At 36.4% G+C, this 23079-nt stretch overlaps 3 protein-coding genes across 3 annotated transcripts in view; 1 reads left to right on the forward strand and 2 right to left on the reverse strand.

Moving 5' to 3' along the window:
• Positions 1 to 7288, forward strand: part of aspm (assembly factor for spindle microtubules) — a 31821-nt gene extending 24533 nt beyond the window's left edge. Inside the window, exons 25-30 of the mRNA XM_055217895.2 lie at positions 908 to 1099; positions 1192 to 1384; positions 1468 to 1622; positions 2964 to 3140; positions 3372 to 3544; positions 4941 to 7288. Coding sequence (XP_055073870.2) covers positions 908 to 1099; positions 1192 to 1384; positions 1468 to 1622; positions 2964 to 3140; positions 3372 to 3544; positions 4941 to 5043 — 993 coding nt within the window. The 3' untranslated portion in view covers positions 5044 to 7288. The remainder of the gene's footprint in view (positions 1 to 907; positions 1100 to 1191; positions 1385 to 1467; positions 1623 to 2963; positions 3141 to 3371; positions 3545 to 4940) is intronic.
• Positions 7289 to 7877: 589 nt separating this feature from the next.
• LOC141359646 (complement factor H-related protein 2-like) lies at positions 7878 to 19404 on the reverse strand. Its single transcript, XM_073862414.1, has 4 exons — positions 19317 to 19404; positions 8917 to 9108; positions 8508 to 8705; positions 7878 to 8162 (listed from the first exon to the last, which is right to left on the reverse strand). Exons 1-4 carry the CDS (start codon positions 19402 to 19404, stop codon positions 7966 to 7968), a joined length of 675 nt encoding a protein of 224 aa, XP_073718515.1. The 3' UTR covers positions 7878 to 7965.
• A 2564-nt stretch (positions 19405 to 21968) lies between these two features.
• The window catches only part of LOC129453097 (complement component receptor 1-like protein), a 42162-nt gene continuing 41051 nt past the window's right edge, over positions 21969 to 23079 (reverse strand). The window contains exon 12 of the mRNA XM_073861856.1: positions 21969 to 22171. Coding sequence (XP_073717957.1) covers positions 21975 to 22171 — 197 coding nt within the window. The 3' untranslated portion in view covers positions 21969 to 21974. The remainder of the gene's footprint in view (positions 22172 to 23079) is intronic.

A 23079-nucleotide genomic window follows, 5' to 3' on the forward strand; every position in this document is an offset into this window, starting at 1 on the left:
ACCAAAAATATCAAATTTAAGTGATGTTGTGCATAAAAGAAGCAAAAAAATCTGCCAATGTGGTAAGCAAAAAATCTTGAACATTTTTCTTAAACACTAAATTCAAGAGAAAAAAATATAGCTTACCCCATTGGCAGATTGTTTGCAAGCACATTTTTCTTATATTTTTCTTGAATTTAGTGTTTAAGAAAATTATTCAAGATTTTTTGCTTACCCCATTGGCCAATTTTTTTGCTTGTTTTATGCACAAAATCACTTAAATTTGATATTTTTGGTCTTAAAACTAGACTTATTTTCTTGGGTTGTTTTGCTCATCAAAAAAAGCATCTTAATTTAAACATTTCTAGATATTTTTACTGAAAACAAGACAAAAATACTAAGATTTTTTTTCTTGAAAATCATTTTTTGCAGTGTTGCTTTTGGTTTGTGCATTTTGATTCACAGAATTCCTTTAAAAACTTCCAAAAGAACTTGTGTCCCTTTTGTCACGTTTCCCCTCATCTAAAACATATAGGGGCAGTGTCCCAGACAGGGTTTAGATTAATCCAGAACTAGGCTTTAGTTATATTAGGACATTTAAAGGCAAGGTGCATGATTTTTGAACACTGATGTATGTTAAGATGTGTCCGTGCAAGACGAATTTAAATGAAGGCAGCTCAAACATGCATTTTAATCTGGGGAGGGATAGGATAAGCCCTGTCTGGGAAACCGCCCCGTGTTATTTTTCTGATGTCTGGACAGATGTTTAGGAAAATATAAAATGGATGGTTTAACCTATTAAATAAATACATTCTTAGAATGTATATTTCAAGTTTTGACAGCAGATGTCACATCCATAACGCTGAAATTGCTCACGTACGTTTACATTAAGAGCTACATTTATTTATGCTCCACATCTACTTTCCAGCAATGTTTTAGGGCAAATCTGCAGAGGAAAAGATATCTTAAAGATAGACAAGACATCATCAAGACACAGAGAGCAGTGAGAACCTGGTTAAATCGCCGCAACCAAGCTGCCGTCACTATCCAGCATGCTGTCAAGAAGTTCCTTCTGAAGTGTCAGAAGGAGAAACTGCAGCGTGGAATAATAAAGACGCAGGTATGGGAATGTTATTTTGAAGTAGACTATATACATTGCTATATACGCATTGAATAAAAGCCACAAAACCTTTTTTAATGCTTCGTTTTAAGGCACTCTGGAGAGGACATCGTTCAAGAAAACTTCACGACACAAGCAAAGTCATTTCCATCAGGCGACGTTTCAGAGAAATAAATCGAAACGTAAAGGAAGAGGACAAGCTGTGTAACAAGACCACCACGGCGCTGAGCTACCTGCTCGGATACCAAAATTACGCATACATTCTTGCAGCCTTACAACATTTGGGTAAGGTGATTTTATCACACATTTAGGAGGTCAGGAGTGTGGTAATATTGAAAACTGACTTGATGTTTTTTTCATGCATGAAGAAACCGCCACCAGACTTTCACCAGAGTGCTGTGAACGGCTTGTTGAAAGCGGAGCGACGCGCACCATCTTTACTCTGATAAGGAACTGTAACAGAAGTGTGCCTTCAATGGAGACCATCACCTTATCCATTCAAGTCCTTCTCAACTTATCCAAAGTATGTTGTCTCTTAGTAATGGCTGTCAACTCATTACAAAAAACAGTAATGTTTTTGATGTCCAGGGTAGGGCTGTATGTTAAACTTAAAGGGGTGGTTTCGCAACCTCACCACTAGATGCCGCAAAAATGTACACACTGCACCTTTAAAAGGATATTTTTGCTCATACCTACACACCTAAAAGTGGCAATTTTAAAGGACAAGTTCGGTATTTTGCACTTGAAGCCCTGTTTTCGGATTGTTTGTGATGGGGTGGAACGGTTTTGACTGAGGTTTCGACATATACGGCTGCCCCGAGAATTTTTGGGCTCCTACCTTTACAATGGGTTTAATGGTGCACTGGAACAATCCTTCCTAACATGCATTAAACTTTCAAATGCAATTTTTGTGTGAGCATACCAGTGAACACCCCTGACCACTCGGTGAGTTTCACGTCTTTGTAAACGAAAGTTTAATGCATTTTAGAAAGGATTGTTCCAGTGCACCATTAAACCCATTGTAAAGGTAGGAGCTGAAACACAAACACCCCAAAATTCTCGGGGCAGCCGTATATGTCGAAATTTCAGTCAAAACCGTTCTATTTCATCATAACAATCTGAAAATAGGGCTTTAAGTGTAAAATACCGAACTTGTCCTTTAACATGTTTCAGCTCAAAATACCACATAATTCATTATAACATCACATATGTATTCTGGGGACAACAAAGATTTATTTGACATCTTAAAAAAGTCTTGTGAAATGTCCCCTTTAAAGGTGCAGTGTGTAAATTTTAGCGCCGTCTAGTGGTGAGGTTGCGAATTGCAACCAACGGCTTAGTCCACTGCTCACCCCTCACTTTAGAAACACATAGAGAAGCTACGGTAGCCGCCACCAAACAAACATGTCATCGTCGGAGACAACTTAGTAAAAAAATTGTCCGTTAAGGGCCTCTGTAGAAAAATCAGGTCACAAAATGGCAACTTTCATGTAAGGGGACCCTCTGTGTATATAGATTAAAAACGTCTCATTCTAAGGTAACTCATAACGGTTCATTATGAAAGGTCTTTATACACCCCAGATAATATAGTTTTGTATATTATTTTGCATTTCTGTCAAGAGATCCTTCTAAAAATTACACACTGCACCTTTAACATATAGCAATGCCATTGTTTTGGCCCAAGATGTCCACCAGTATTGTAATATGTTTGTACTTAAATGTCCTAATATAACTAAGGCCTAGTCCTGGATTAATCTATACCCTGTACACATTTTTGGGTTTCAAGACGTGTTTGGAATTTATTGTTAGTGTATGATTTTTATTTGGAGTCTCATGTGTATTAACCTTTGTTTTTTCCTTGCAGTACAACAGAACCATTGATGCCGTTTATGCTGTGGAGGACTCTGTAGAAACACTGCTGTATCTCCTGCAGATCTACCGGGAGAAGGCTGGAGATAAAGTGGCAGAAAAAGGCGGTAGCATCTTTACCAAGGCCTGTTTCCTCTTGGTTTTGTTAGTCCAAGATGAGAGGAGAGCAATGGTGGGTATTTTCCTAAAGGAAGGTTTCAGCTTTCATTTTAGTTACTAAGCTCGATGGGATCTTTGGCATAATTACATTTCATTCAATAAAACTGAAATAAAAGTCAAATTTTTTTTGTTTAAATTTTTTGGTAACATGACACATTTAACAGTTTGGATACTTTTGATTGGTGTTTTTACAAGAAATCTACAGACCTTACATTTTTTTTATTTTCTTTGTTTTGATGTGTAGGAGGTGCGAAATCTGCCCAACACTTCAGATCGTATTCGCAGCATCTGTCGGCTCACGCTTCGAAAATGCAAAATGGACGCCGAGAGAACCAAGGTCAAACAGAAAATGAATGCCTCTCTAAATGGAAGTTTCCTTCCACAAGCTACTCCTCGCAAATCCAAACCAGTAGCCAGGTACGTCTTTGCATCATTGCATCCGGCTCTGAACAAAAGGGGTTCTTAACCTTGAAGAACCCCAGGGTCAAATTTGGCCAATGTTAAGAAAAGGGTTCTCCAGGGTTAAATTAGAGCAAATTTCTGCACTGTAAAACCTAAAAGTTAACTCGACTCTCACCATTTAAGGAAACCGGTTGCATTAAACCATTTAAGTTTTAAAACACATACATTTAATGGGTGATTCTTACGAAAACTTGGTTTTAAAAATGTCAAGCATGAAAATGTAAAAATTGCTTAAATTTACTTTTTTCCCACCAGACATTGAAAAACAAAGTCTGGAGTAAATGGGAACATTATTTTAAAAACTTTTACATATCATTTAACACTTTTTGTAACATAATTAAAAAAATTAGTCCTAAAAAATCTCATTACCGCAACAGTCAGAAAACATCAACACTGACATATTTTCAAAATGACATGACAAACCTGAAAGAACATAATTTGGAGATTCTGCACATGCATTTAAAATCAAAGTATTATAATTAAATTAACATTTGATAAGCATCGGTTGCGGTAATGATAATCAAAATGTCGTGTAAGCATTCTGACAAGACAATATTTCAAATTAACTGTAAAAAAATGATCTTACCTGGTAGCCATCTTGAAGTAACTGGTCCATGTGCTTGGTCACTCAAAATCAAACTTTATTAAAATTCTGTATGTGTACTTAAACTGTTCTCAAAAAGTGTTGCGGAGGATGAGAACATCAGGCATGGACACATCTTTTTCCTAATTTTTCTTCATTATTATTATACATGAATATTCAGTAAATATTTTTTCTGTCATCTAAAGTAGTCTAGCAAAACATCCATTTATTTATTTTTCTTAATATTTTTGTGTTAATTTGATTAAATTACAACATAACGCATGTTCAAACACAGCCGGACACATTGCGGTAATGAGAATTTCAGCAGAAAATGAGATAAAATTTACAATTATAAATTCTTATGTTGAAATCACACATTGTGCAAGGTAGAACACAGTATTGTGTTAATTCTGATGATTTTTAATGTTACTTTATTACACATTTTAAAGCTAAAATCATTAGTGCCATGGTGTTTCAATGGTTTTGTGAGAATCACCCTAATACTGTAAACTTAAAACATTGAGTCATGTGCAGTTGTGTACTTATATTTAAGTTCACGCTACTTAAATATCAGTGCATATTTGCACATGACTGAAGTTCACAGTACTTAAATGTATGTGTTTTAAAACTTAAACGGTTTAAGGCAACCGGTTTCCTTAAATGGTTTGAGTTAAGTTTTTACAGTGTGATGTTTATGTCTGTAATACTTCATTAAAGTTCATTAAAGAAGCATTGCATTTAATATGCTCTTTATACTTCTATATTCAGGTTTGCTCCAGATTGGGTGCTGAGGCGTGACAAAATGAAAGACATTGTAGATCCTCTCCGTGCCATCCAGACATTGGCGAATGCTCTGTCTATAGTGCCTTAAAATATTCGCATCAGAAAAAACAAAACTGTGTGCTTGTGAGTCTTTTACTTTTGCTTGAACTTGTTTACCATGTACATATTTTGTATCTTTTCTTTTGTAAGGTGTATATAATTTTAATACTTTTCCTGTGGATAATTGTTTTATTACCGCATATATAATCTCTGTGGAGGTCTCAATGTAACTTTAAAATGCTGTAAATATATTGGTGCTGAAGTTTGAAATTGATTTTGTTTTTTATGCGCTGTAATTGAACATTAAAAAATAGTGCCACAACTTTGTCCAAAATATCCCTGGTGCCAACTTGTGTCTATATGCTCAACAGCAAAAATGTTTGATTATTGTATCACACAAACCTTTATAAAAATGCAGAAGTCCCTTTTGTGTGAATGCAAACATGTCCTCAAATTGATCCTGGCATGGCTCCTGGAAAAGGGGACTTGGGACTTTGCCGTAACATTTCCGAAACGTGTGAACAAAAGGCAAATAATTTTCCGTAAGGGCTTTGTCCTAGAGAGGACGTGTGTAGAATCTCTTTGACACGAGGGTTAACCTTTTACAACAGAAAACTCTGCAAACTGAAATGAAGCAGAGATCAAGGAGATCCTCACTATTTGCCAATGAGATTGTTCACAAATGAAACGTGAGATAAATGCAGATAATAAGCAAACTTGAGACGCAGCTGAAAATTTTCACCAAGCACACAATGACTACACATCATGTCACGTGTCTTTATGAGGCATATGTGAACAAATGGACACATTCTTTGTGAATTTTCTGTAATCTGTGTGTGAAAATGGCTGTTGTCCAAAGATGACATTGTTGGTGTTAGTTTGCCCACAATGGTAAAAATACAATATTAATATGAATATTATCAAATAAATATTTGTCCACCAAATTTATGCCATTGGTGTTACCCTACCCAAAGCACTTTTATTTTGAAACAATGCATCAGCTCTTTGAAGTTATTCATGGGTCAAAAGGTCAGTGAAAGAAGTTCAGTGGAGGAAGGCATAAGGTTTGTGAGATGTCTTACCTTATTTGTCCAAAATATCATGATATATCTAAGAATTTTGAAGATTTTTTGGATGTCATTAGTGTTACTCTTTCTTTTTTTTTATAGCTGGGAGTGCTAAGATATTTACATAAAAATACATTATACTGAATAAGTATGTGATTGTTACATCTCTGATGAAATAGCACATGGCTAATGGCAGCCATTTTGTTAAAATAGTAGTTTTTTTCTGTAAATTGTCATTGGTGTTACCATCATTGGTGTTACCGTCATTAGTGTTACTTAAATGAGTACTTTCTAAGCACTATTCCTTTAACTGACCAACATAAAAGCATACAAACAAAACAAGATTGAAAATTTTATGAAAGTTTATAAGTTTTATCGTATTCATTATCTATTATTATATTCTAATTTTGTCATAGGTGTTACATTGTGTCATTGGTGTTAAACCAAGTTTTGGTGTTATGAATGTATTTTCTTGTACTTTCTAGTAATACTTTGTTGTTGATATGGGATGTAAGACATTGTTGATATTTCAGTCTTTGCTTGAATATTTTTTTTTTTTTGTTGGTTTTAAAGAAAAAAGTCAAACTGAGAATCAAATAATTTCATACAATGCTAGGTAAAGATGAAGAATTTAATAAACAAATATTAATAATCAATTATTTTTCTTTCTGTTATCATTCCTCTACTCAACCTTTAACTAAATACACAAGCTGTAATAAGAAAAAATATTTAGTATCAATATTAATGTTGTTTAAATCACAGGTAACACCAATGACAAATACATGACTCATGGATTCTTTATTAAAATGTATTTAAAAGTTAAAAATAGATTAAGTTAGTTAATGGTATTAAAGAAGTTTTGGGTATGTTGAAAGAAGTTCATTTAAGCAGATTTCCATCACCCACCTTTTCTGTAGAATGATCCAGCTCCTGACAACATTTTAAGGTCTTTAACTTAACTGGCACTGTCTTGTGAGCAGGACACCCGCAATTTACTTCAATATTTTTCATGTAAATTTTAATCTATCATGACAAACTATATAGAAAGGTCTAAGAATGTAGTTTTCATATTTTAAAACCTTTTAGCAGTAATAATAATGCAGTGACTGTAATTTATTAATTTGTGACAGAGTATGCAGCTAACCAACACAAACCTCGTTTTTTATGTATAAAATAATACTATACTGCATTATTTTTATTTATTACAATAACTTTAAACTGCTATAACATTCTTTCTTATTTACACTTACGTAAAAAACTGTAAAGTGTCTTCTTTAAAACAAGACCAAAATTAGGCTTCTAGACCAAAAAATGCCAGAGTTGGAAATTATGTACACAATTACTGCTGGTAATAAACAATTAAATTAACAGCAAATTTGCATTTTGACGTAAACTATCCCTTTATATTCAGAATAAGAAAAGCCCATCTTATTGTTTTTATGTCATGAATCGAGACTTTTAGTTCTTAATTTTTAACTAAATAAATCGTTTTTTATATATATTTAGAAACTATTTCTCAAAAACTCAAGTGACCAAAGTGGGTTCATAATTGCTGGATGTGCATTTAAATTTAAACGTAACCCAAATATTACATATTAAAAAAAATTATTTCAAGACATAATTAAATTAATTTTAAGAACACTTATGGTGATTTTTATATAACTTTACACAATTATATATTTTTGTGCAAACAGACTCTTCAGTACAAAGGTAAAAACATTAATGCTGCAGTAGTCATCTTTTAATTATGGAAATTACGACATGCCGTCATCTAGAACATTTTACTTTTAAGAAAGAAATCCAGAAGAGACTGAAATGAATTGGAGGAATGTTAAATTTTGTTTTCTCAAGTGTTTACTTGCTGCCCATTAAGTTTTAGCCATTTATTTTTCCTTCAATATATTTTATTCACACTCAGGCAAAGTCATCTTGCCATATTGACACTGTTGTCTAAAGTGAACACTGTTTCTTTTTCGATATTTTCCACTCTTACACACAAAGGTTAGGTGATCCAAATGTGGAACGTACATTCTTTCAAATTCACTTTTTCTCAGTTGTATGTTCCTTTTATCCATTTCCGGCTGAGATGCATAACACGGTTCTGAAACAAAACCCAACATAATGTAAAGAAACATTTGCATTTAAATGTATGTATCTGTGTTTCATGTGAATCAAACCAGTGACCTTTGTGTTGCTATACCATGTGAGCGACAGTAAGTTATCTAAACGAAACATTTCAGTAGTAATGACTGATGATGACTACATATTCTTCACCCCAAACCCAATACTACTGGGAGCAAAACTTCCTTCTTTCAAATATAGTAGATCAATAGCAAGAAATCAAAAGGACGATCATCACAGCTGGGCAGTCACAGTGTACTCTCAGCTTAGTCACTGGGAGGCAGTTTGAAAATGCTAATTTTACGAAAAATGTGTCAGTACTTACCTATACATGTAAAATGTCCTTCCCATTTGCCTTGTGCACAGGTCATGTGGGGATCACCCTCCATAGTGTATGTAGCAAGGCAGGTGTATTCAACTTTCTCCCCTGACTTGTATTCAGTCTTTCTTTGATCCAGCAGGTGTAATGTATCTGCGTTCTTATGGTTCATATTTGGTGGTGGCTCACAATCAGTTTTTATCACTGAAAATATAGCATCGTCATTTTGGGTTACCAAGAGCAATTACGTCACTTTTAGACTTCACAAATGTTTCATTAATGTGCTGTTAATACAAAGATGAAACGATTTCTGGTTGTTGTAAATCTGAGCATTTTAAAAAGTATTAACATATGCCGAAATACTGAGAAAAAAATCCAGTTTGATCATTTTTAAAAGAAACAGCAGCATCTCTACCTTGACATTGTGGATATGGGTTCTCCCAGTTTCCATCTGACTGGCATTCAATGGCCCGGTGGCCATACAACTTCATGTTGACATCAGTGCATTTGAAAACTAAGACATGTCCAGATGTATAAGGTGGAGTGATCCCGGGATGTCCCATTAAAATCTGAACATTATTGAGTTCCTGCTCCTGACAGATGACTTCTGTGAACACAAAACTTTTTATGAACACAACTGATTGATGGTCTGTTTAGACAGATATGAACTACTATAATTCAATGTACATTTTATATTATATTAAGTAACTTAAAAGGTGCTAACAGACAAAATTTGAACCATTAGCAGAAAGGTAGCTGTTCTAGTTTTGTTGAGATGCTGTATGTTCCTGTTTAACATAAAATGGCTTTAAACTTTTACTTTCTCATATTGTATTGTAAATACTAGACAGTGGAGTAGAATTGGAAAATCAAATACACCATAAATTGTGGTCCAGTTTATATTTAAAGTAGCCATAAAACAATAGGATTTAGTGTAAAATAAAAGTAATTTTTTGCATAATATATGGGTTTTTGCTGTGTGTAAATATTATGTAAGAAATATTCAAGAAATCATTTTTTTATGTATAATATAGAATATAAAAAATAAATAAATAAATAAATATATATGCACATGTAAATGTTTCTTAAATACATACATAAATGTGTGTGTGTGTGTGTGTGTGCGTCTATATATACATAATAATTACACACAGCACAAACTCATAAACATACTTTTATTTTGTATGAGATTAATCGTTGTCCAAAACTAATAGGGTACGGTGGCCCTGAAGTGCAAACCACAACAACAAATTACTAAACAACAACAACAAATTAAAAAACACTGCAACAAATTAAAAAACAACAACAAATTAAAAAAACACTACAGCAAATTAATTAATTTGTAGTTGTGATTTTAATTTGTTGTTGTGTTTTTTAATTTGTAGTTGTGTTTTTTAATTTGCTGTAGTGTTTTTTGACTTGCTGTTTTTTTTGTATTTGTTTTTTATTTTGTTGTAGTATTTTTTTATTTGCTGTAGTGGTTTTTAATTTGCTGTAGTGTTTTTTTTAATTTGTTGTTGTTTAATTTGTTGTGGTGTTTTTTTAATTTGCTGTAGTGTTTTTTAATTTGCTGTAGTGTTTTTTTTAATTTGCAGTAGTTTTTTTTAATTTGCTGTAGTGTTTTTTTTTATTTGCTGTAGTGTTTTTTTATTTTTTTTAGTGTTTTTTTTAATTTGCTGTAGTGTTTTTTAATTTGTTGTTGTGTTTTTTAATTTGTTGTAGTGTTTTTTTAATGTGTTGTTGTTTTTTAATTTGTTGTGGTTGTTTAGTAATTTGTTGTTGTGGTTTGCACTTCAGGGCCACCGTACGATTATAAATAAACATCTTTATTTAGGCAGTGTGTCCAATTCATATAACAATACAGCTTACCTTCAGCATTTGTTTTGGTCATTAAAATGACCATTAATATGTGAAAGATCAAACTGAATTTCATTTTAAGCTGAAAAACATTATAACAGTTGGAGATTTGTTTATTAAATGGCTGATGCTGTCATTTTTATCACAATTTATAAAGACTTAACAGAACAAAACAGTTGCAGTGTCGCTTAAAGCAAAGTAAAAAGAAAGGGATTACCTTTTTCAGTTTTCTCAGCAGAGATACTGATATGAGTTGAATTCAAGCCTGTGTTATTTAAGTGAAATGTAAATAGTACTGTACCCATCCACTCTTTTTCCCCGCCCCACCAAACTGAACAAATAACATGTTTGTGGACAGTGGATGGTTGTTTGATTCTGAATCCAAACACTAAGATAACCGCCTATTCTTTATTATGTAAATGTACTTATGCTATACGTTTATGTATGTATGGATCTATATGTGACCTTGTCGATGAAAACCCAGCTAAAGTCATTTTTGTGATTTGCAGCTTTTTACATAAAAACATCTCACACAATATAAAAAACATGTTTTGAACCCTGATATCTTTAATATTGACTGACTGGTCAGGGCCAGAATCTGACTTCCACTTGCTGGCACGCGCGTGACATCCCACTCAATGACAGGGGCTCGACTTTAGTTTTCGCCTGTCTACAAACGTTTAAAATAATTAATTTCCGTTAAAAAAAAGTGTTGCGAAAATTAATCAAAGCCTTAGACAGTGTAATGCATGTTTTTATTGTGTTTTTGACTAAACTGCATTTGATTAAACATCATAAATGTTTTACATTTACATCCTGAACTGCCGCGTTGCAGCCTGCTGTGCATAATTGTTGTATGTATGTTGTACATGAGTGTTTAGTAATGTAACGTCTATTAGGTTATGTGTAAGTACTAGGCTTGCAGGGGGTATAAATAAAGTTTATTATATTGACATTAGCTATTAATTATTAACGTTGCATGACGACCTAGAAAATCGCAACTTTTAATTTTTCGTAGTTCTTAGTACATGGTGTAACTACAGAAGAGTCAAGTTTTAAATAGGAAAAATATCTAAACTCTTTGGTTATTTTTTTAGCACGATGCTAATGGTCTAATCAGATTCAATGGATTATGCTAAGGTACAGTATGCTAAAAGTGTTACCCCAGACCCAGAGATCGGCGGAATGGATTCCAAAACTGTAAAAATCTAATGTTTAACTCTAGGGGAGCTGAAAAATGAGCATATTTTCAAAAAAAGTGGAGTGTCCCTTTAAAGGACTCAATAGTTCATTAGTTTTTGGTATTTGGGCTGTGAATAGTCATTGGAGGGTTTTTATACGCGAAGCTATAGCAACCCTGGCTGTTTGGTTCGGATTATATACACTAACCTAAAGGATTATTAGGAACACCTGTTCAGTTTCTCATTAATGCAATGGTGTAATGGTGTGGGAGAGGTTTTCTTGGCACACTTTAGGCCCCTTAGTGCCAATTGGGCATCATTCAAATGTCACGGCCTACCTGAGCATTGTTTCTGACCCTGTCCATCCCTTTATGAGCACCATGTACCTATCCTTTGATGGCTACTTCCAACAGGATAATACACCATGTCACAAAGCTCAAATCATTTCAAATTGTTTTCTTAAACATGACAATGAGTTCACTGTACTAACATGGCCCCCACAGTCACCAGATCTCAACCCAATAGAGCATCTTTGAGATGTGGTGGAAAGGGAGCTTCGTGCCCTGGATGTGCATCCCACAAATCTCCATCAACTGCAAGATGCTATCCTATCAATATAGGTCAACATTTCTAAAGAATGCTTTCAGCATCTTGTTGAATCAATGCCACGTAGAAATAAGGCCGTTCTGAAGGCGAAAGGGGGTCAAACACAGTATTAGTATGGTGTTCCTAATAATCCTTTAGGTGAGTGTAGAAAGTACATGTAAACAAACATTTTAATCAGAATGCAATGTTTAGGGTGCATGAAAACTGTATTGTCATTACCTTCAATTGGATTAAATTCAGCCAAATAGCGTGCATGTAAACATAGCCAGTGAGTTTAGAACCGACCTGGACCGGTGCTGAACCAAAAAATGCCATAAATGTAATACACAAACCCTTATTATTTGATAACTGGACAAAGTCGGCACATATTTCACAACACATTGCTAGAAAATCAGTAAACAAGTTGTGAAAATAAACCATTGTCTTTGCATAACAGCAAAACTGTTTGATTATTGTATCACAAAAACCTTTATAACAGAATGTGTTGATCCCAGAAAATTCAGAAGTCCCTTCTGTGTGAATGCAAACATGTCCTGAAATTGACCCTGGCATCGCTCCTAAAAAAGGGACTTGGGACTTTGGTAACATTGTCGTAACATTTTCGAAACGTGTGAACAAAAGGCAAAACATTTACGTAAGGGATTGAACGTGTGTTGCATCTCTTTGACACGGGGGTTAACATTCACAACGAAAAACTCTGAGAACTGAAATGAAGCAGAGATCAAGAAGCTCCTCACAGTGGATTGTTGTAAAGGAATAGTTATTTTACTTATACCTAGGCCGTCCAACATTTGTTTCTTCAGTAAAACATTAAAGAACAATCTATAGCTGAAAATAGAGTTCTTGATAAAATGCACATCCTCAGGTGCTGTTTTTTTACAGTACAAAATGCAGATACCGCAGCTCCTGAAAACATTTTAAGGTCTTATGGAGCAAAACAATCCGTATGCAAGAAACTGAAAATTATTTTTACTACTGGTAATAAACAATTAAATTAACAGCAAATTTGCATTTTGACATAAACTATCTCTTTACATTCAGAATAAGAGAAGCCCATCTTATTGTTTTTATGTCATGAATCAAGACCTTTAGTTCTTAATTTTTAACTAAATTAAATATTTTTAAATATTTAAAAACTCAAGTGAACTGTAAGGTTTTGTTCTGTGTTTTCTTGTATTCTGTGTATTTTTGTATTTTGGACTTTTATTTTGACATCCTGTTCTGTTCTGGCTTTTATTTTGAAATACATCCTGCCATGTTTCACTTCACACTTCCTGTCTGTTTGTATAAAGCCACTTCCTGTACTCCAGTTCAATGCTGATTATTACATCGCCACATCTAGTCTGTATCTGCTTGTTATCTGAATCTGTTTATCTGTTACCTGTTTATCTGTATCTGTTCCTGTTTTTTGACCTGTGCCTGTTATCTGGATTTTGCCTGTACTGCCGCCTGCCCTGACACATTGCCTGTATTTTGGATTACGTTTGTTGGATTAACCCTGTTTGGATTTGGTTGCTGGCCCTTTATGGGATTTTACTTAATAAACACCTTTTGCATATGGATTCACACTTTCTCCGCTTTCATTAAAGCACCCCGGTTACAGAATAATCAGCCATAACCCGGAATCCAGCGAAGGTTTGTAACTTCCCACCAGCACCATGAAACCTGTTTATGCACTACTTGCACTCCGTCAGAACCACCGGCCCATTGAGGATTATGTTCAAGACTTTCTGGAATTATCAAATCAGGTACATTTTGATGAGGACACTCTGAAACCCATTTTTTACAATGCGTTGGATGAATGGTTGCGTCTGTGTATGCCACGTGATATGTCTGTCTGGTCTCTGGAGCAATATATTGACTTTGCGTTGCTGTTGTGTGGTTCCCCCTTCACTGTGGGTGTTGCGGATACACCTTCAGAAGCTATTCACAACACACAAAGCCAAGTCATGCCTGTTCTGTCCATGCCTGTTCACAAAATGGCCGCCACCATGCCTGCTCCCAAAATGGCCGCCACCCTGCCTGTCCCTAAAATGGCCGCCACCATGCCAGTTCACAAAATGGCCGCCATCCTGCCTGTCCCTAAAATGGCCGCCACCCTGCCTGTTCCCAAAATGGCCGCCATCCTGCCTGTTTCTGCACCCACACCAGTTCTCGAGAGAGCCACCATCATCCCTGCACCTGAACTTCAGAGAGCCATCATCACCACCACACCTGCATTAATGAGAGCTATTGTACACCCTGCACCTTCCGTCAAGATGGCCGCCCTGCCTGAACTGACAACCCCAAAGGTATGTCTCATTGACTCTGTTATTTCAGAATTTGCCATAGCCCTTTGGTGCGTCTGGTCTGCCTTCTGCTCTGTTGTTTCCGAGGTTCCTCAAGACCCTGAACCTGAACCACTTGACTCATCTGACCTGCCCGTCTCATCTGACCTGCCCGTCTCATCTGACCCGCCCGTCTCATCTGACCCGCCCGTCTCATCTGACCCGCCCGTCTCATCTGATCTGCCCGTCTCATCTGATCTGCCCGTCTCATCTGATCTGCCCGTCTCATCTGATCTGCCCGTCTCATCTGAGCTGCCAGTCTCATCTGAGCTGCCCGTCTCATCTGAGCTGCCCGTCTCATCTGAGCTGCACGTCTCATCTGAGCTGCCCGACTCATCTGAGCTGCCCGACTCATCTGATCTGCCCGACTCATCTGATCTGCTCGACTCATCTGATCTGCTCGACTCATCTGATCTGCCTGATCTGCCTGATTCGCCTGATCTGCCTGATTCGCCTGATCTGCCTGATTCACCTAATCCGCCCGACTCCTCTGATTCTTCTGATTCATCTGATTCGTCTGTCCTGCCTGATTCACCTGTCCCATCTGATTCGTCTGTCTCACCTGATTCACATGATTCGTCTGGCTCACCTGGCTCCCCTGTCTTATCTGACTCACCTGGCTCATCTGATTCACCTGGCTCACTTGATTCGTCTGGTGCACCATCTGAAATATCCCCACCTTGGACAGTGGAAGCTTTCCCAAGTTTTTTTTTTGGGGGGGTAGTACCCGGACACAGGGAGGAGGCAGAAGATACCAAGGCGGAGGCCGAAGTGTGCTCGGACCCTTCCTCTCCTTGTGTTCCAGGTCCCAGCCTGCCCCATGACCCAGGTCCTAGCCTGCCCCATGACCCAGGTCCTAGCCTGCCCCATGACCCAGGTCCTAGCCTGCCCTATGAACCAGGTCCTTGCCTGCCCCATGACCCAGGTCCTAGCCTGCCCCATGACCCAGGTCCTAGCCTGCCCCATGACCCAGGTCCTAGCCTGCCCCATGACCCAGGTCCTAGCCTGCCCCATGACCCAGGTCCTAGCCTGCCCCATGACCCAGGTCCTAGCCTGCCCCATGACCCAGGTCCTAGCCTGCCCCATGACCCAGGTCCTAGCCTGCCCCATGACCCAGGTCCTAGCCTGCCCCATGACCCAGGTCCTAGCCTGCCCCATGACCCAGGTCCTAGCCTGCCCCATGACCCAGGTCCTAGCCTGCCCCATGACCCAGGTCCTAGCCTGCCCCATGACCCAGGTCCTAGCCTGCCCCATGACCCAGGTCCTAGCCTGCCCCATGACCCAGGTCCTAGCCTGCCCCATGACCCAGGTCCTCGCCTGCCCCATGACCCAGGTCCTAGCCTGCCCCATGACCCAGGTCCTAGCCTGCCCCATGACCCAGGTCCTAGCCTGCCCCATGACCCAGGTCCTAGCCTGCCCCATGTTCCTGGACCATCCTGGCCATATGACCCAGGACCTCTCCTGAACTGCCCTGCCTTCGCCAAGAGGTCCTGGCCCGCCCGCCCACCCTCTATTGGACTTTATTATGTGTATGTTGGGCTCCGGGAGTCGCCCTTTAGAGGGGGGTTCTGTAAGGTTTTGTTCTGTGTTTTCTTGTATTCTGTGTATTTTTGTATTTTGGACTTTTATTTTGACATCCTGTTCTGTTCTGGCTTTTATTTTGAAATACATCCTGCCATGTTTCACTTCACACTTCCTGTCTGTTTGTATAAAGCCACTTCCTGTACTCCAGTTCAATGCTGATTATTACATCGCCACATCTAGTCTGTATCTGCTTGTTATCTGAATCTGTTTATCTGTTACCTGTTTATCTGTATCTGTTCCTGTTTTTTGACCTGTGCCTGTTATCTGGATTTTGCCTGTACTGCCGCCTGCCCTGACACATTGCCTGTATTTTGGATTACGTTTGTTGCATTAACCCTGTTTGGATTTGGTTGCTGGCCCTTTATGGGATTTTACTTAATAAACACCTTTTGCATATGGATTCACACTTTCTCCGCTTTCATTAAAGCACCCCGGTTACATGAACGAAGTGGATTCCTAATTGCTGGATGTGTATTTAAATTAAAACTTAACTGAAAAAGATTTTTTTTATTTCATATCATTATTCAATTAATTTTAAGAACACATTGTGATTTTTATATAACTTTATACAATTATATATTTTTGAGCAAACAGACTTTTCAGTACAAATCGGTTTCCAAAGGTAAAAACATTAATACTGTAATATTACAACATGCTGTCATGAAAACTTTTAAGAAAGAAGAAGAGGCTGAAATGAATTGGAAGAATGTTTAATTTTGATTTTCTCAAGTGTTTACTTGCTGCCCATTAAGTTTTAGCCATTTATTTTTCCTTCAATATATTTCATTCACACTCAGGCAAAGTCATCTTGCCATATTGACACTGTTGTCTAAAGTCAACACTGTTTCTTTTTCGATATTTTCCACTCTTACACACAAAGGTCCTGTGATCCTCATGTGGAATGAACATTCTTTCGATTCTCCTTTTTTTCAGTTGTATGTTCCTTTTATCCATTTCCGGCTCAGATGCATAACACGGTTCTGAAACAAAACCCAACATAATGTAAAGAAACATTTGTATTAAATTCACATATTTGGCAGACACTTTTATCCAAAGTGACTTACAGTACATTCAAGCTTTATATTTTCAGTATGTATCTGTGTTCCATGTGAATCGAACCAATGACCTGAAAATCTAGATGTTCTCTATGCTTAGGGCTGCATGATATAAAGGGAAAATACAATAACTTGCTGAATGGTGTGGTATGCAAGACAACAATGCTTTAAGTTAGTAAATTCAATTTGAATAAAAATAAAATATATTTAAAATCTGATACATCTTGAACCCCTATCTATGATACACTAATATGAAGAACTCGTACTGTATCTACAATTTTTTAATGCATTTGACAGCCAATCACGTCAACAGTACATTGCGTGACGCAGTACAGGTTTTCATAATAAAGTGATCAGTACTGTATAGCATAGTGTGTCAATACTTACATATACATTTAAAATCCCATTGCCATTTGCCTTCTAAACAGGTCAAGTGGGGATCACCCTCCATTCTGTATGTAGCAAAGCAGGTATATTCAACTTTCTCCCCTGACTTGTATTCAGTCTTTCTTTGATTCAGGATGTGTACTGTATCAGCGTTCATATGGTTCATATTTGGTGGTGGATCACACTCAGTTTTTACTGGAAAAAAATCACATCGCCATCGTCATCTTGGGTTACCAAGAGCAATAACTTCACTTTCAGACTTCACAAATGTTTCATTAATGTGCTTTTAAAGAGCACCTATTGTCCAATTCACGATTTTACATTTCTTTTGGTGTGTAAGTGTGTATTAGTACATGTTAACGATATTCAAAAGGTACAAACCACAAAGTAAAGTTATCGTCTCCAATGTAAAAAAAATTTGTTGGACTACAACAAACACACGGATTGTAGGCAACAGTTTACTTCATGGGATCGGTGATGTAGACAAGACCGACATTATCATAATTCATCCCGCTTCAGACTCACGGCCTGTAAGTTAACTCCTGTCAGCATTGCATTGTGAGCAAATCTTTCAAACATGGTAAGGAGCGTCACATTTCCAGCTGACGTCAGAGGTATTCAGGCCAATCACAAAGTACAGATTGGCTGGCCAATCAAATCGATGAGTTTTGTACAAAATCAGTGCATTTGATGAAGGCAGGGATATCTGGAACTACAAAAATTTACGTTATGTGTAAAATAATGTGTGTACCGGTACCCTCGCAAACACTTTGTATTATAACAAATAAACATTTTTTTTGCAATGAAATAGGTGCCCTTTAATACAGAGATGAAACAATTTCTTGTTGTAAATCTGAGCATTTTGAAAAGTATAAACATATGCCAAAATACTGTAAACACGCATGCGTTGCCTTACCTACGCATTTAGGAAATGGGCTGCTCCATTCTCCATCTTCCTGGCAGGTGATAACATTTTCTCCTTGTAAAATCAACCTTCGTCCCTGAATGCATGAAACTTTTAAGTTGTCACCAGGCTTGTAGAGTCCCTCTACAATCATGTTTGTGAGGTTTGCAGCACATTTTGCCTCTAATAAACAAAATCAATTTGGTCATGGAAATTTTGTCTCTTAAAAATTAAGGTGCTTAAAAGGTTCTTCACAGTGATGCCATCCCAGTTGAAAAAGTAGTACAGTTCCATAGTGTACTTAAAGTGCTTTATTTTCTAATTTTGTACTTAATATAATAAAAATTAATCTTTAGTACTTCTTAAGATGTTCTTAAGATTATCCAAGTGTACTTATTTGTGCTATTTTGAGACACCATGAATATGAACTAAAATGCACTTTTAACATACTATCTCTTTATTAAAAATGTATTTAGTTAACACTTGTATTAAACTTGAACTCAACTTTCATACAAAGATGGGTTCAAGTTTACTACAAGTGGTACCCAAATAAATTTTTTAAATACATTTTTAATACAGGTTTTTCACATGTTAAAGGTGCTTTTAGGAGCCATTTGGACAGAAAATGTTTTTCCATGGCATTGTGAAGCACCTTTACTTTTAAGAGTGTATATTTACTGTAAAGCTGTGATACAATGCAAAGTTTTAAAAGGTGTTATAGAAATCAATCCATGGCAAATGGACATGTCTGTGTCAAAATTGGAATTGGGAAAATTAGAATTGGGAAATAGAATTGAAATAGATTTTGGAAAATTAAATAGTGTGATAAAAATAAAATAAAATTAAAGTAGCTCATATAGCATTATAAACAAACACTGTGCTTCATATTCATATAACAATACAGGCCAGCTTACCTTCAGCATTTGCCTTGATCATCAAAATGACCATTAACAGGTGAAAGAATATTTTACTGTATTTCATTTTAAGCTGAAAGACATCCATGACTTAGTAGTTAACAAAATGAATAATTTTATCGCAATTTATAAACACTTACAACAGAACTAAATCAATCAACCAAATGTTTATTTATATAGCACTTTTACAAACAAATGAATGCAGTTCAAAGTGATTTACAAGAAAAGAAAAGAAAACCAAGTACATAAACAATAAAAAGGCATAAAAACACATTAAATACAACTTTCATATTAATACATGAAAATACTAGGATACGAATTATATATTTGTTATAAAGTATGTAAGGCATTATAATTTAATTAAGAAAGAACAACAAAAATCAATCGAATAAATGTTTTTAATTTAGTTGTAAAACTATTTATGTTTTCAGCACTGTCGCCTAAAGCAAAGTGAAAAGAAAGGGATTAGCTTTTTCACTTTTCCAGCAGAGATACTGATATGAGTTGAATTCAAGCCGGTGTTATTCAAGCAGCTCTTTTTCTCCGCCCCACCAAACTGAACTATGTTTTTTAAGCACTACAAAAATGTAAACTTGAAGCTAATAACATGTTTGTGCACAGTGGAGGGTTGTTCTGAATCCTAAGACTAAAATAACCCCACATTATTTATATTTATGTAATTTTACTTGTGCTATGGATTAAAGATAGTCTACTATGTGTTCCAGGCTTGTATACATTTTTTTTAAATGAAATATTTTAGAACTATGTGTGACCCAGTCTATAAAACCCAGCTAAGTAATTTTTGTGATCTGCAGTTTTCTACATAAAGACATCCCACAAAAAACATTCTGTGAACCTTGATATCTTTAATATTGACTGAGTGGTCAGGGCCAAATCTGACTCCCCACTCACTGACACGTGCGTGACACCATTCAATGAGCAGCTCGACTTTAGTTTTCACCTGTCTACAAATATGTTTAAAATAATTGATTTCTGCGTTTGATTAGGCCAAACATCGTAAATGTTTTACATTAACATTCTGTAATGTGTATTACCCAGCTAACACATGACGTACCAGTTACGTAATAAATAAAGTTGAACTTAATTGACAATAGCTATTAATTATTTACGTTGCGATGTTCGTGTCAGTGGCGCCCAGTGAGGTCACACCATGCAAAGCTCATCACAACATAGTAGGTATGATGACAAAATTTTCAAAAACCCCAACGCTCGCAATTTATCACATGAATGGACAGAGCAGACATTCCCATTTACAAAGATACATGGATTGTAAAACATGTATAATATGTATAATATGCTGTTAACAAGCAGATATCCTCAACACGATGCGTTTTGCGTAACTTTTCACAGTGAATCTAGTAGTTTGCATAATCTAATATCTTACCTTTTGGTGTAAGAAAAAGCATTTCGCAGTGAATTTCACAGCAACTGCATCAGCGCTGGATACCTGAGGTAATTTTATGTTATCGACCTCAACATGAGCTTCTCCACCCTGTCTGTCATTTCAGAAGTTCTTGAAGTGTTAATAGATTGATTGGCTGTCAATGGTTTATCGTTCGTCAGTTGATAAAAATTTTTCATAAAGTGACCCTAATGATATAGTTCATTGTATCTTTATCGTTATAGTTGTGATATCTGCTATTCTTAAAACTATGTTTTTTATAAGTTATCATTTTAATTTGAATGGTTCTTTAATCAGACCCGGGACCCGAATTAAACAAACTAGGAAGGGACCTGACTGACCATTTAAAACAGGTCCTGTATGGATCCTGGGTCCTCCTTGAAGACCTTTACTTCCTGTCACAATAGGCTTTATGCCCAGCTGCACTACTTTCTCAACTTGAGCCAGCTCCTTGTTTCCTGTCTGCCATTATTGGACAAACTGATTAATCCAGGTGTGTCTGATTATTGTTGTTGTGACTACTGAGGTCAGGCACACCTGGATTAATCAGTTTGTCCAATAATGGCAGACAGGAAACAAGGAGCTGGATGAAGTTCAGAAAGTAGTGCAGCTGGGCATAAAGCCTATTGAAGTTTAGAGATAAGACTGCTATCCAGCGGTCGGGATGTAAACTGAAAACGAAACAACTGGCATGAATCTTGTATGATAAAGAAAATTTGATACTGCGTTTTTGAGAATCGATACAGTATCGGCAAACAAAATATCCTGATACATCCATGTATCTATATTTTCTTAAACCCCTAAAACCAATACTCAGGTGAGGGTGATTGTTGATTGGTGGAGGGGAGTTGACTCCCTGACAGACGTTTCATTCTCAGAACGGTACTTGAAGGGGTCATGTCTCATATGAATAATTACAATGTAGAGGAAATAACGAAATGTATTTAATGTATTGCAACATTACAAATTGTTATCATTCCTACAGGATACTGAATATACAACTCAAGGCACATGAAAAGCTTTTGTATGTTTTGGAACTCATAAAGTTTGACCATTGGTTTTCATTATACAGACAAATGACAGAGAAAATTCTGTAATTATTTTATTTTTTGACTGATAAGGTCACAACATAAGAACATATTCAACAAAATCATGCAAGACCAAAATTAATTAAGGAAAATTTTTTTGAATTGCTTCACTGTTTATTTGGTGGTTGTGCAGCTTTAGCATTTTTCTTATTCACACTCAGGCAGAGTCATTTTGCCATATAGACACTGTTGTCTAAAGTCAACACTGTTTCTTTTTCGATATTTTCGACTCTTACACACAAAGGTGAGGTAATCCTCATGTGGACAGTACATTCTTTCAAATTCACTTTTTTTCAGTTGTATGTTCCTTTTATCCATTTCCGGCTGAGACGCGTAACACGGTTCTGAAACAAAACCCAACATAATGTAAGAAAACATTTGCATTTAAATTCATGTATTTGGCAGACACTTTTAGCCAAAGTGACTTACAGTAAATTCATGCTTTATATTTTATTTAATGTAAAGTCCAGGTGAATCGAATAGTGTTGCTAACACAATGCTCTACCAAGTTAGCCACAGTAACTTGTTATCTAAATTAATGAATTTCAGTAGTAATGACACGATGACTTAGCCTCATGCTGCCTTGCGCGCAAATGAATTCACGTTGCAAGTTTAGAATGGAAACCTTTTTTTGCCCCTAAAAATAGGGAACCTATCACAGAACGGGGAGGGGGCAGCAAGACGATGACGACACATATGCGACACACTGAAGCAGTTTTGTTATTTGTTATAACACGGCAACAGACGCAAAGTTACCTTTCAATGCAGCCATAGATAGTGTTCTAAGTAGTTTTGAAAGCATTATTTTAAAAAAGAGCAACTTTTGTTTTATAGGACCAACCTGCTAGGCATCGTCGTTGACGAAGTACAATTAACTTATAAATGGTAAGTGGTATTTATTAATATCATATTGTCATTATGCCTGTACTGTGGTTGTACAGTGCCACTAAAATGTGTTTCTTTTCAATATCAATATACAGCTACCGGTTTAGTTGCATAGCTTTCAGCTGTGGGCACACGAACCGATAAAAGTCATTTATGTTTGAATTGATGTGAGTAGTAAATATACGGGACATACTGTCAAAATAATTGATGATGACCTTTGACCTCAGGGGAGGGGCTAACCTTTGACCTTTAACCGGAACGGTCACATTGCGTTGACATGTTTATGACCGAGGTTATCTCCGGGGCGCGTTAAATCATGTCCTCCTACGATAAAACAATAAAAACTGTGTTTTCACAGGTGGTCATC

This window comes from Misgurnus anguillicaudatus, chromosome 23, assembly GCF_027580225.2.
Source record: "Misgurnus anguillicaudatus chromosome 23, ASM2758022v2, whole genome shotgun sequence".
Taxonomy (NCBI): Eukaryota; Metazoa; Chordata; class Actinopteri; order Cypriniformes; family Cobitidae; genus Misgurnus; species Misgurnus anguillicaudatus.

Coding starts and splice junctions, on each gene's coding strand:
- LOC141359646 (XM_073862414.1), bottom strand. CDS start 19,404: ATGGATGTCTTTCAGCTTAAAATGAAATACAGTAAAATATTCTTTCAC. Junction 8,706..8,916: donor CCCATATCCACAATGTCAAG/GTAGAGATGCTG, acceptor CTATATTTTCAG/TGATAAAAACTGATTGTGAG. Junction 8,163..8,507: donor AGGACATTTTACATGTATAG/GTAAGTACTGAC, acceptor GTTTTGTTTCAG/AACCGTGTTATGCATCTCAG.